The sequence below is a fragment of the Schistocerca americana genome, chromosome 3, assembly GCF_021461395.2.
Source record: "Schistocerca americana isolate TAMUIC-IGC-003095 chromosome 3, iqSchAmer2.1, whole genome shotgun sequence".
NCBI classification, from domain to species: Eukaryota; Metazoa; Arthropoda; class Insecta; order Orthoptera; family Acrididae; genus Schistocerca; species Schistocerca americana.
In genome coordinates, this window is record NC_060121.1 from 347,860,772 (window position 1) to 347,874,364 (window position 13,593).

The following is a 13,593-nucleotide window of genomic DNA, read 5'->3' on the forward strand; positions in this document are numbered from 1 at the left end:
ACGTGGCGGGCGTACGCGTGTTCTGAGCGTCAAGGGATGTGGTTATCTGCATACATTCACGTCCTGTCGTATCCGCTCGTCCGGGCCTCTTTTATTTACTCCACCTTGTAGTTTACCAACAAGAGTCATAAACACCTGCTGAGACTTTAACATTCAGCTAGTTTTGCCACAAGAACTATTGTAAGCTCTGGGAATATAAAAATCAGTAAATTAACATACACCCTTGGACAAAAAAAAGCAACAACACACAATGCAGGAATTATCCGAATGGGCTGTAAATCGGTAGATGTGATGAACATGTACAGAAAAACAAGTGAAACAATTTCAAAGATACTGGATGATTTATTTAAGAGAAAGAGCTTCGCAAATTGAGCAAGACAGACAAGCCTCCGCTGGTCATCGGGACTCAGTTCGAAGCGTGACTCGTCCCTGAAGACAATCCTACTCCAGTCAATGAGATACCAGGCCGAAGACGTGTCTGGAGTCGCCCTGGACAGCGGTGGGATACCAACCTGACTGTCGCCCGACTTACGGCCTAACATCCAGGAGTGATGGTCTGGGATGTCATTTCTTTCCATACCAGGACTTCTTTGGTTATCATACGCGACATCCTTACTGTACAGCGGCACGTCGAAGAATTTATACCCGCGTTTTGTTTCTCTTCATAGCAAGCTATTCTGTGCTTCCCTTCTGTCCTTATATTTCAACAAGATAATGCCCGCCCTCACACGGGATGAGTTTGTACTTCTTGTCTTCGTGCTTGCCAAACTGGTCCTTGGTCAGCCAGATCGCCGGATTCCTTCTCCATTAACATCATTCGGATCATTCTGGGCAGGTGTGATGTACCTTTTGCATTTCTTGCTTTTATGTTTTCGTTTTCTTTAAAGGAAAAGAGAAAAGGTGAAGCGGTAGGCCATCGTACAGCCTGCGCCTACCATCATGTATTTTTGATTTTCAAAACTTAAAAAAACATGTTTTTCCTGTTCCTCGATAAGAGGAAGGACTCGCTCTCTGCTAATAAACGAAGCTCAGTGGTAGCCATTTTGGGTTGAGAGAATAAGTAAAAAAGTCTGTATTTTTTATGTGTGTAGAAGAAATAATACATTCATATTTCGTTAGTGAAAAATTGAGTTATTATCCCAAGTAGTACTGTAATATAGAAGAATTCAAGAAACCCACCTGTCTACTTCGGAGCTAATACGCAGATCCGATTACAAAAGGAATGATGGACACGGTCAAGATTTTGTAGGTGGATAGGGCGACCGGACGTAATATTATTAATTGGTAAGCATAAATCTACAGCAATGGAAAGACTATTGCGTCCGTGGAGAACTAATATGAACTAATATGAACCCATTTACAGGCATAGCGCAGCTTATTGTGCTTGTCCGAGTGCCTAAAAATTAATCTCATTATTTACATATACCGAAACATTTATTATGTATTTTTTATTATTTTATACAGGGCGCACCAACCAGCTCAGGCTTTTGACGATCTAATGCGCTAAATGTACAAAACTTTGCACAAGATCCCTCAGGAGGAACAAACATCCAAAAGTTCCGTCAGTCAATGTCAGGCCGAATAACTGCTTGCATAAGAGTCAGAGATGAACCAACGCGTTATTGACTTGTTCAGTTTTTGAAGCTATTTCTCTTAAATAATAATTTTTTTCTGAAATTGTAATCGGGCTTAGAAGGCTTATTGTTTGGTCTACGATCTGAGCCCGCAACTGGAGTGACTATGTATTGTACGTCATTGCGCTGTGGATCTCGCAGATTTTGTGAGCCTATTCACTCTACTAGTTGTCCACATTAATCACGCCTGTGTCCAACTTAAATTCTTTCATTCCTCCACTAATTTCTAATTGCAGCATGGTCTTCTGCAACTCGTTTGCTGTTGCTGTTGACGGTGGCAAGATAGAATGCAGTATGCAAGCACTTGTTGTTGTTGTCTACCTGCCAAGACAGACTCTTGCTAGATGCCTCGGTTTGCGGCGTTTAAAATATTTGACGTCACAGAGTGGGCATCGGGCCCCTGAGAAATACGGGGCCTGCAGCGAACTTGTGACGTCACACTAATCGGCTCGTCCGCCGCACTTCACGAAGGCGTTGCTCCCTGCAGTGGCCACGGCAAATCAATATGTAATTGAACAGGTACCCACTAACTTTATCATGTGCTATCGAGAGCTTGTACGCACGTAAAGAAGTACTAAACTCGTCTGAAATAGTTACTCGCTCCCCCCTAGAGACGGCTACTGGCACTCGTAAGAACTGCTGTGTCACTTGTTGTGACGTACATGCCACGGCCTGTCTTTCTCACGTCGTCGACGCCTTCAGCCACAATCTGTACGTTATGTGGTTGTACTCTCTTTCCTGGTACACGTAAATGACAACATGCAGGAAACGTTTGGTGGACTTCCGCTCGCTTTGGGACACAGCGACAGAGAACAAAGCATTGCTGTTAGAGCGTGATTATCAGTGATGAGTGCGATGGATCGCTAGCTACTGCACTAACTACTGAAACCCACCCCTTCAGACTACCGGACGATCGGCGCCCGTTAAATCAGAAGATGAGAGGTTAATTGGTTGCCACCAGCTGATTGCAGAACACAACAGCGACTGTCACTACGAAGAAAGTCATACCACAAATATCATAAGACGTAGCTAGCGTTGATCATGTTACTCAGTGAGATTTGGCACTTTTTTGTACATTGCTCATGTTTGGATGAAATGAATCCAACAACCATCGCATTAACTCCTCTAACAGGAGATATATGTATAATAACATCACGGATTAATGACTGTATACAACGCATCACATTGTTTACAGGAAGAAACACGCCGGCCGGAGTGGCCGTGCGGTTCTAGGCGCTACAGTCTGGAACCGAGCGACCGCTACGGTCGCAGGTTCGAATCCTGCCTCGGGCGTGGATGTGTGTGATTTCCTTAGGTTTGTTAGGTTTAATTAGTTCTAAGTTCTAGGCGACTGATGACCTCAGAAGTTAAGTCGCATAGTGCTCAGAGCCATTTTTTGGAAGAAACTCACTTGTTTATTGAGCCTTGTAAGTCAGGGCTGAAAGCTAAGCTCGTTTGCTTTCATTAAATTTGAGAGTATTTGCAAATACATAGGTCTGCTGACCGTAATAGTCAGTCAGCATACCACAAACATCACAAAAGCTCCAGCCACTGGGTCCGGGAGTGGATGCAATTTGTTACTAGGAGAAAGTGATTGTGCTCGCTGACGTTCAGTGTCATTTATTGGATTTGCCTTGCAGTGAAGAACAAAACGACGTAAATAAATCTCCCAGCTCTCATTTGCGTCATCGAAGCGAATGATTGAGGGGAAGGCGATGATTCTGCAATTGCAGACTGTTGTACGTTTTCCAGTAGCTATTGTACTGTTGGTATTGTAATTACCAATGCCTTTCTTGCTGCTGCTGCTGTAGCTGTTACTGCTATTGCATCTGCAACTGTTGCTGCCAGCTCCAGCAATCCATGACTGACGCTTCACGTCGAATAGTTACACGGTGAGAAAGTGCAAGTGATTCAGAGCACGCTAGCACTCGTTGTTAAACAAGGAACTGAATGGCAGTCTGAGTGAGACACTAGAAGCATGGACAGGTCACGGTCCAAATCCTGAATATTTGCATCGAGTTGGATGCGGTAACACACCAGTCGGTGAATGTGGAGAGGAAAGTTCCGCTGATCATGTCGTTTTCAGTTGCCCTCATTTTCAGGCACAGAGAGACTGCAGACAATCAGACTACCATTTGCAAACAATTGTGATAAAAATATGTGGACTGCAGTTTATGTGATTGCACTTAGAATATCTAACTACTTCCAGTCTGTAAGATCAATTTGGACGCTCTGAATATCAAAATAACGTCAACAGATCACGGGCGAAGCGTTTCCTCCATTATATATAATGATAGACACATGAAAATTTAATTAAGAGAAACTATGTAAAAAGACACACATGCACACACACCCTACCCATGGGTTTCGTGGAATACGTAATGCTTTCAAATACCAGGAGCGAGATTTTCATATTTTCCCTCTCACAACGTTATTGCTACGGAAAAAATGGAAAGGACATTATAACATGTAGTTAAATTTGGTACTGGGATGTGAATTTTTCGAATGATTGAAGAAACTGTACAAAAGTGAGCTTCAAATGCTTTTTTCTTGAGTAGCTCGAAAACAATGAGCTCCAGCGAAAATGTAACATAGTACAAAATAAAACTACATTAAATTTCCTAAAAAAGTTCCTGTTTATTTTTTCTGTAGCATTAATAGTTTGCATGTAGTGAGCGAGAGAATATGAAAATGTTGCGTGTGGTTTTGGAAGGGATGGTGGGTTACATAAAACCTATCGGTAGGGGCGCCTGTATCACCCCATATATAAGAAATATTAAAAAAAAAGAAATAAAGAACGAATGCTATGACCATTCACACAGGCGTGCATAGACTCGCGGATGCCGAGGTATGCACATAACAGTTGAGCGATGGAGGATAGTGTAGCAACAAAAGGTTTAGAAGTAACTGTATTTGTTTTTTGTCGGCGAAACTTAAGTTATACCGAGGCTGCCAGTAAAATATCTACTAAAAAGAGCTGGAACGTGTTCACTTGGAGCTAAGTTAATTCGTTTTATCTTACGCTATTTTTTAAAGATTCTTATTCTCAGTATTATGTTTTTATTTCTACGTTAATATTACCAATGGCTGCTGTTAAAATAACGTATTGTTGTGTACGTAATATAAAACATTGTATGTCACTATGATAACCTAATAGGTACGATATATTTAGTTCCCTGATAACAAGTCTAAGATTCGTACCAACAAATTTAATTGAACTGAACTCAACTGAACTGTCTTGGCCACCAAATAAACCCGATGGAACACATTGACCAACTATAAGGTGCCAGCTCCGCACCCACAAACCACCAGTCCGTAACTTACGGGAGTTGTGTGGCGCGTGCATAGGCATCTGGCACTATCCGGAACCTGCTAAGCACTTGTCGAGTGCATGCCTTTCGTAATGTATTCCGTTCCATAGGGTGAATCAACACGATATTAAGCACGTGGTCTCAAAATATTTTGGATCATCAGTGTTTTCCAATTGTTTCTGCAAACTGTTGTTCTAAAGACACGTTCCCAACCACAGCTTTTTATAGAGAATATTAACTACGGAAACTGGAAATAACTATCTTCACTAAAGTATTTAGTTCCGTTTTATCACTATATTCCTTGTATAGTTGTGATTTTCTTAGTGTTACCGTAATTATCTTCTTGTCAACTGTATTGAGTTTTTTTTAATTTGATGTGTATATTTGCTTTCGTTGGACGCCACTGTCCAAACTCTAAACACATTTAATCACATACTAATACTCAAAATTATTCTCTAAATATATAATAACAGCAATATTTCTAATGCAGCTGTTATTTTCACTACTTTCTCTAAATGCTAGACTCTAAAAAATAATACCTACTGTAGGACAGACTACGCAATATGTGACATCTTTAATATACTGAGATTAATAAAATCCATTTGAAATAATAAACATTATTTTATAATTCTGCGTTACCCCCTCAACTACCTTTCTTATTTCTTATACGCTACGCACCCACTTCTCGTATTCTGACTTTAAAACGGGTAAATTGGTATAATTCTGCGTAGCAAAACTTGTTTTCTGGTGGTGTGGCTTCTGGCAGAAACCGAGTTCTTTCTTTTTCACCGCAAATATTGATCACATTCTATGTTAGATCTATTAGTTCACATATCAACAAAACAATTAATTCAGACTTCTAGCATTTCTTGCTCGATTATAATACCCTTAGCTTTGTTTGTAAATCTCACGGCAAACTTTTTTTGAGAAGGTCAAACGCCCTAGCATTGAATCTTTATTACTATAGCTTACTTTGTGAGCTATGGCAAAAATAGTATGTAGACACTAACGCTTCGGATGTCATAATGCAAGACTTGGGCGAGGTACAGCGGTATCGACGTTATCAGCAAGTAGAAACTCATGTCGGAAGTGACCATGACTGCGATGAGAGCCCAGATAGCTGGAGTCAGCAAAATGCTCTTCCACGGCACGGGCAGATTTGTCTGTAACAGCAAAGAAGAAATATTTTTCAGTTAAAGTAACGAATATGTTTGCTTTGTAAGTAGTGCGGCTATTGCGACTTTGCACGTCTGGTTGCCTGTATGCCAGTGGTAGTAAAATGTATCCCTCTCTGACACACACACATATATTTAGATCTCTCAATCGCGGCCCATTGATTTGCAAGACATTAAAACGAAACAACCAATATGTACCCAATAGCTGCCATCTTGGCAATGTTCAAAATCATCCAAACGATTTCACGCATTGGGGGTATGAATTAAACAACGCCTTCAGTCATCAGTTTTTCTTGTTTTATTAACTACACGATGCATTTCCGACCCTCTGGGTCATTCGTCAGGTGTAATTTGTCTTAATACAGGTTTTATTTCTTCTTTTGAATGAGATGAAATGCATAGTCCTGTCACGAAAAGGTTCAATGTTATGTTATGAATTTCATAATTCGTACACTGAAAATATGTGCAAAATAGTAAAAAATTAACAGCGTAAACTTACCACATAATCCAAGGAAAGCATATTTAACGTTTTAGCCCCAGCAAACCTTCTTTCCTCTGTCGTTTTAGTACATGTCACTTCAGCCAAGAGGCACATTCGTACACACGTTTATAAACACTTCACAGATGTTTTTGTACATGGTGTTGTACAACATGAATTTATTCGTAGTGCTAAAGATATAACTATTAAACAATTAACATATGCAAGATATAACTTTAGAATAGGTCTTTAAAATTATTGAAATAACTATGGCTTGCGAAATCTGTTTGTTCATTGAACATAGATTCTGGCTTCTTTTGATTTTGTGGAGGTATATCTCCAGTTGTTCTAACAGACTTAGGGTCTTACCATTGGCTTCGTTATGTAGTATTACCAAATTGTTTTCTAGACTGTTGATGACATGTTTCGTTTCCAAGATATGTTGTGCAATGACAGATTTTTCGAAATTCTTGAGCGTGAAAGCATTTACACGTTCTTGAAAACGGGTCTTGAAGTTTCTGCCTGTTTTCCCTAAATAGTTGGCAGGACAACTGGGCCATGATACTTTGTACACTCCTCTGTTGTTGTATGTTTGAGTATTTGATTTTACGTTATGCATGAGTAAGTTTCCTAACTTATTATTGGTTGAGAATGCAACTGTTACATTTGTTTTTCTGAAAAGGTTGGCGATTTTTTTGTTATATGGGGCCCAGGAATGAGATACTGGCGAATATTATCTATTCTTTCTCAGTGTGTCCATTCGTTGTCTTGCTTTTGTGTATTTGTCTGCTTAACTTGTCAGTTGTTTAGGCTGTGTAGCCATTGCTTGTTGTACCTATCACATTCTTGGCGGTGCTTTCTTCTAAATCAAGGGAGTATACTCTGTGTAGCATGGACCTAAATGCAGCATGTTTAATTCATACCTCCAATGTTTTGAATACAATCACGTTTTAAGCTGCAAAATACGGATAAAATTAAATTAGATTTCAAATATTTATCAAAAACACACACACCTGTATCCACATTATTTACCAAAAATACACACACACACACACACACACACACACACACACACACACACACACACACACTTGTATCCACAGATTGTGCATTATTTATAAAAAAATATGCCAGTTTCTTCCAAATTGTGTAAATTGGGATCACGTTCAAAAGTAACCGAATAATCTGAATTTTTGTCATTACGTACGTAAACATAATACACTGGCGGAAAAAAATCGCAACACCAAGATGGAGTCGTGCAACAGTATAACGAATGTTGCTAAGCGTGTTTCTACATCTGAAAAATCATGACTATCCAAATTTCAGTCGTGTAAGAGTTGCGCTAGGAGCGGCACTATGAGTATGCAAATCAGGTTTACTTTAAATACATGCAGTAACGGTCATGAGCATTAGTTACCTTTGAGATTGGACGTAGCGAGTTGATGTTAATCAAGAATACGTTTAAGGCGACAAAAATGCTGTTATCATCGTCTTTACGAGTTTGAGCGAGGTCGTGTAATAGTGCTACGATAAGTTGGATGCTGCCTCTGAGATACTGCAGAAAGACTTGGCAAGAATGAATTCTGGCAGCGTTTGTCACGAGTATGTTATGTACTGTATCAAGATGACCGGGCCCCATACAGCCACATTGGTAGTACCGGGGGGGGGGGGGGGGGGGGGGGGGTGTCCCTTGGCCCGTGCTCGCCGTCGCCGAAGAAAGTGATGGTTTCAACGACCTTCCTATAGAGAAAGTTTTCTCTGATAAAAAGAACTCATTTCACTCGCAGACAATTATCTAATGACCAAACGCGAATGGCAGTGTTCCAATTCGAGAAAATCCTGTAGAAGTTTTCTTTCTCTTACATTTCAAGAATTTCACAGGCAAGTGTTGGAGTCGGCAGCTCGTTCTCCTCCACAGAAGTAACTTGTCTACGTGTACGAAATTACGTACGCTGTGGGTATCGTCGACGCCGATAGACATAGCATTCTTCACAGACATACAAACAGAGACACTACACACACTAGTTCAGAACAACGAGTATAACATTACCAGCTTGAAAATATTAACTCTTCTTTTGAGCAGTGAAATGATATAAAAATGGATTATCGTCGTGTCAGGCATATGGCTCTGGCGCGCCATACTGCACCTGCAGCGCCAATTTCAGCGGCAGTTGGCATCACAGTGACACAAAGAACTGTTACAAATCGGTTACTTCAAGGTTAGCTTCAAGCCAGACGCCCTGTAACGTCAATTCCAGTGACCTCAGATCACCGTCAATTGCGACTTCAGTAGTGCCAATCAAGGCTCGTTGGAGGGCAGGGTGCAGCTCTATTATGTTTTCTGATGAAACCCGTTCTGCTTCGGTGTCGGTGGTGACCATGTGTTGGTCAGGAGACCAGTTGAGGGCCTGCAACCAATCTGTCTGTGTGTTAGACACTGGAACAAACACTGGTAGCAGTTACTTCTGCAAAATATCTGGGAGTATGCGTGCGGAACGATTTGAAAGTGGAATGATCATATAAAATTAATTGTTGGTAAGGCGGGTACCAGGTTGAGATTCATTTGGAGAGTCCTTAGAAAATCTAGTCCATCAACGAAGGAGGTGGCTTACAAAACACTCGTTCGATCTATACTGGAGTATTGTTCATCAGTGTGGGATCCGTACCAGATCGGGTTGACGGAGGAGAAAGAGAAGATCCAAAGAAGAGCGGCGCGTTTCGTCACAGGGTTATTTGGTAAGCGTGATAGCGTTACGGAGATGTTTAGCAAAACTCAAGTGGCACACTCTGCAAGAGAGGCGCTCTGCATCGCGGTGTAGCTTGGTGTCCAGGTTTCGAGAGGGTGCGTTTCTGGACGAGGTGTCGAATGTATTACTTCCCCCTACTTATACCTCCCGTGGAGATTACGAATGTAAAATTAGAGAGATTCGAGCGCACACGGAGGCTTTCCGGCAGTCGTTCTTCCCGCGAACCATACGCGACTGTAACAGGAAATGGAGGTAATGACAGTGGCGCGTAAAGTGCTCTCCGCCACACACCGTTGGGTGTCTTGCGGAGTATAAATGTAGATGTAGATGTAGGACCTACACCTGCAGTTATGGTCTCAGGTACGATTTCGTATGACAGCAGGAGCACTCTCGTAGTTATCCCACGCACCCTGACTGAAAATCAGTACGTAAATCTGGTGACGACTTGTTGTAACGCTCGTCAGCGTTAGTTACCTTTGAGATTGGACGCTGATGTTAGTCAAGAATACATTTAAGACGACAAAGACGGTACTATCATCACCTCAGTAAGTTTGAACGAGGTCGTGTAATAGGGCTACGTTAAGTTGGAGGCTCCCTCTGCGATAATGCAGAAAGACTTGGCAGGAATGTTGCCATTGCACATGATTGCTTGCAGTGGTGGTCACGAGTACGCATGGTCTCAAGATGACCGTTCCCCAGACGGCCATTCATGAACAGCATACTAAGGGTGTTTTCCAACATGACAACGTACGCTCTCATGCTGCTGTTGTAGCCCAACGTGCTCTACAGAGTGTCGCCATGTTGCCTTGGCCTGCTCCATCATCAAATCTGTCTCCAGTCGAGCACATATGGGCCATCATCGGACGACAATTCCAGCGTCACCGACAACCAGCACTAACCTCCCTGTATTGACCGACCAAGTGCAGCAGGCATGGAACTCCCTGAAACTGACTTGCGGCACCTGGACAACATAATGCTTGCATGTTTGCCTGATTTTATTAATGTACCATAATTTCACATTTGAAGTGGCTTATCTGCACTTTCATTAACCTCTAATCTCGAGCACACTGGACTCGCATTCTGGAGGACGACGGTTCAATCTCACGTCCGGCCATTCTGATTTAGGTTTTCCGTGATTTCCCTAAACCGCTTCAGGCAAATGCCGGGATGGTTCCTTTGAAAGGGCACGGCCGACTTCCTTCCCCGTCCTTCCGTAATCCAATCAGGCCGATAACCTCACAGTTTTGTCTCCTCCCTCAATCCAACCCAACCCAACTCTAATCTCGCAACGTTAATCGCGTGAATATGTTACCTTGACACATGTATTCCCAAATTTTCATTACTCTACATTAATTATTTTTGGTAGTGCGATTTTTCCCGTCTGTGTGTATTGAGAATACTGCTGTAAATTATAGTGTTTTCATGTCAAAGACTGTGTAGGCATGCAAAAGTATTTTATCTCTCACTCTCATTGTTTGTGCCTAATAGTGTCTCAGATTGCAGCAATTGTGAACGCCCATATATCGCTCTCTGAACAATAACGAAAAATGCAAGGAAAAATAGACACTCAAATTAAATATTTCCGTACCTAAATTGTTCTACAAAATACATAATGCTTGTCGAGTATCACAGTGTGATTTTCACGACTAATACGTCTACAAAAACGCATTAGCAACACAAAAATGCTATGTTTCTGTCAAGTGGCACAACATTAAGGCCTAGCTGAGGCGATGCACCACAACGAGCCAGACCAAGCCAGTAACTGCAAAAAATACACCTTGGCTTGAATACGATGCTAAGCAGACAAGCACATAAATAAATAGGCAGACTGAATTACTGTCAGCTACTGGAAGAATGCAGTTAATGTATGGCACTAAATGCGTGACTGTGGACTCAGATTAGTTGTCAGAATCCTACTTCCATGTGTAAATTAACTGCATTATTTTTATACTACAGTACAAATGTCATGTGGCTAAATTAAAGCGCTAAGCAGACAGTTAACAGTTCCTGCTAGGCTACAAGCACACATTGAATGGTTATGTCAATGTGATTACCATACATAAATTATTCTACATAACTCATGTCTGACTAAAATAACTTATCAACTACTCAAAGAGTGCAGTCAATGTGCAACCTACCCTTGACGCCTAAAAACATTAACTCTCAAATCAAATGCCACAATACTACTTCCATACCTTAATTGTCTGTAAATATACAGATATTGATATTCCGATCTATGTTATTGATGGTACAGAGAACGAAGTTTCATTACGTGTTGTTCTTCTGTAAAGCCTCAACTCAGTATCACGATCTTAGGCGATAAAGCATCATATTCTACACTAGATAAATGTAAGTGGCTATATTTCCTGTCTATAATACGTTTCCTTGATCCAGAAAAAAGGCTGCATTTATGAACCACTGGTGTCCTACGCACCGATGACACATTTTTCTACACTTCTGCTTCATAACTGTACTAAAAATGATGTACATTGACGAGATCTTTATTGCATTATAACACCTAAACTACATATGTTGGTAACACACAGAGACCTTCGTAATGCACGTAATGCGAACGTAAATATAGCCAAATACAATAGTGAAACAAGGCTCCGCACAGAGATGAATCTTCCATATCCGTTTGCACCACAGGTCTCTGAACACGAACGAAAATTTGACCTTTGCAACAAATTAAAATAATCCAGTTTTCTGCTTCGCATGAATGGCCTTAGGCCGAGCTAAATCGAAGTCCCTCGTTCACTTCTATAACATCTTTATACGGTTATTTACATGTTTTTGTTGTTGCAAACCACTGTCAGTTTATCGGGGTAGGTGGTACATGGCTAGTAAATCTGCTAGTGTGGTGAAATCTCGTCATATCGGCCAATACTAAAGGATAGGTAGCGTCGCTGAGAAGCGTCCGTGAGCCTTCTGTCTCTCACAAATGTTGTTCCTCATGATGTGACCTATCGCCCCTATATGTCTGAGACAAAGACTTTGTAAACCCTGTATATGCCAAAAGCCAGCGAGAGGGAACTTCTTAAAAACCTGCCTGGCAAACCCTGCACAAACATGAAATGGCACTTGCCGAAGGGCTGAAAACTGATTGCGTCAGTCAACATTTCGTTTAGGTTATGTACATTTCATCCTGAACCAAAAATATTATTTACGTATTTTGACGCACTTCTATAAATCCAAGGAGTGTAGTTCCGAGGTACCTGTTGATATTAAGGCGACAAACTCACTGAAACGAGTAGAAACGGTATTTGTGTATGAGGCATCCAAACCAAACTGACTCTCTGTCACCTTGCATATGGCACCTTCCAAGTGGTATAATGAAGAGCACGCAAATAAAGCTTTTTGGATAACGCGTTAATGTTGGCTGCTTATATGCTGATGTAATATTTTCACATATACCATGCAGCTGCTAAGCCATACGAATGTCGATGGGTGAGGATCTATTAGTGAAAACAGTACCTGTCAATTCAACGTATTTATCGTGAAAAAATAATTTGTCATTGAAACGGAGTGTGCAAAATCACGGTAAGGGACGTTCCGTTAGGAGATGTGCCCTCTGTTACACCCAGAAGTTGTTGTTAGATGCAGCCTACAGCGCGGATGTAGCTACGACATCTGAGCAGATTGGTTTCAGGTTCGATTCCCCGTCTGCCAGGTATTTTTCTTTGGTACGAGATCTGGAACGGCTCTCAGCCTCATGATGCCAATTGAGAAGCTACTTGAATGACAAGCAGTGGGTCCACGCCAAGAAAGCCGACAACTAACTGGAAAGCGATGTGCTGCTCCCACACCCCTCCATACTGTATCTGAATGACGTCACTGGCAGAGGATGACACGGCGGTCGGTATGTGCCAGAATGTCGAGCTGTTACAGACAATTTAGTGATAAACTTTGCAAGTGATAAACTTGGTCCACTTTGAAAGTGGGGGCAGTGTGTGGGGAGATTGCACAAGAATGCAGGTATTCGAGTTCAGCGGGATGGATCTCAATTACACTAGAAACCATGTTTCCACACGCGTCAACTGCAACATGGCAAGACCACAAGTGCTGATGAATGGACGTCACCTTTGCAGGTACATATGTGGCGATTAATGGTGTACTGTGAATCATATCACCACTGACTTGATGTCGGAGCTTCAGGAATCAATTTATCCTGCGACCGTACTGACAAGAAGACCAAACAGAAAAAGTATTTTTATAATTTTTGCTGTATATGGTTTATGAAGCTCGAGA

General features: G+C 41.5%; 1 protein-coding gene across 1 annotated transcript in view; it reads right to left on the reverse strand.

Moving 5' to 3' along the window:
• The window catches only part of LOC124607055 (sialin-like), a 94,367-nt gene that overhangs the window by 28,862 nt on the left and 51,912 nt on the right, over positions 1-13,593 (reverse strand). Inside the window, exon 6 of the mRNA XM_047139231.1 lies at positions 5,956-6,108. Coding sequence (XP_046995187.1) covers positions 5,956-6,108 — 153 coding nt within the window. The remainder of the gene's footprint in view (positions 1-5,955; positions 6,109-13,593) is intronic.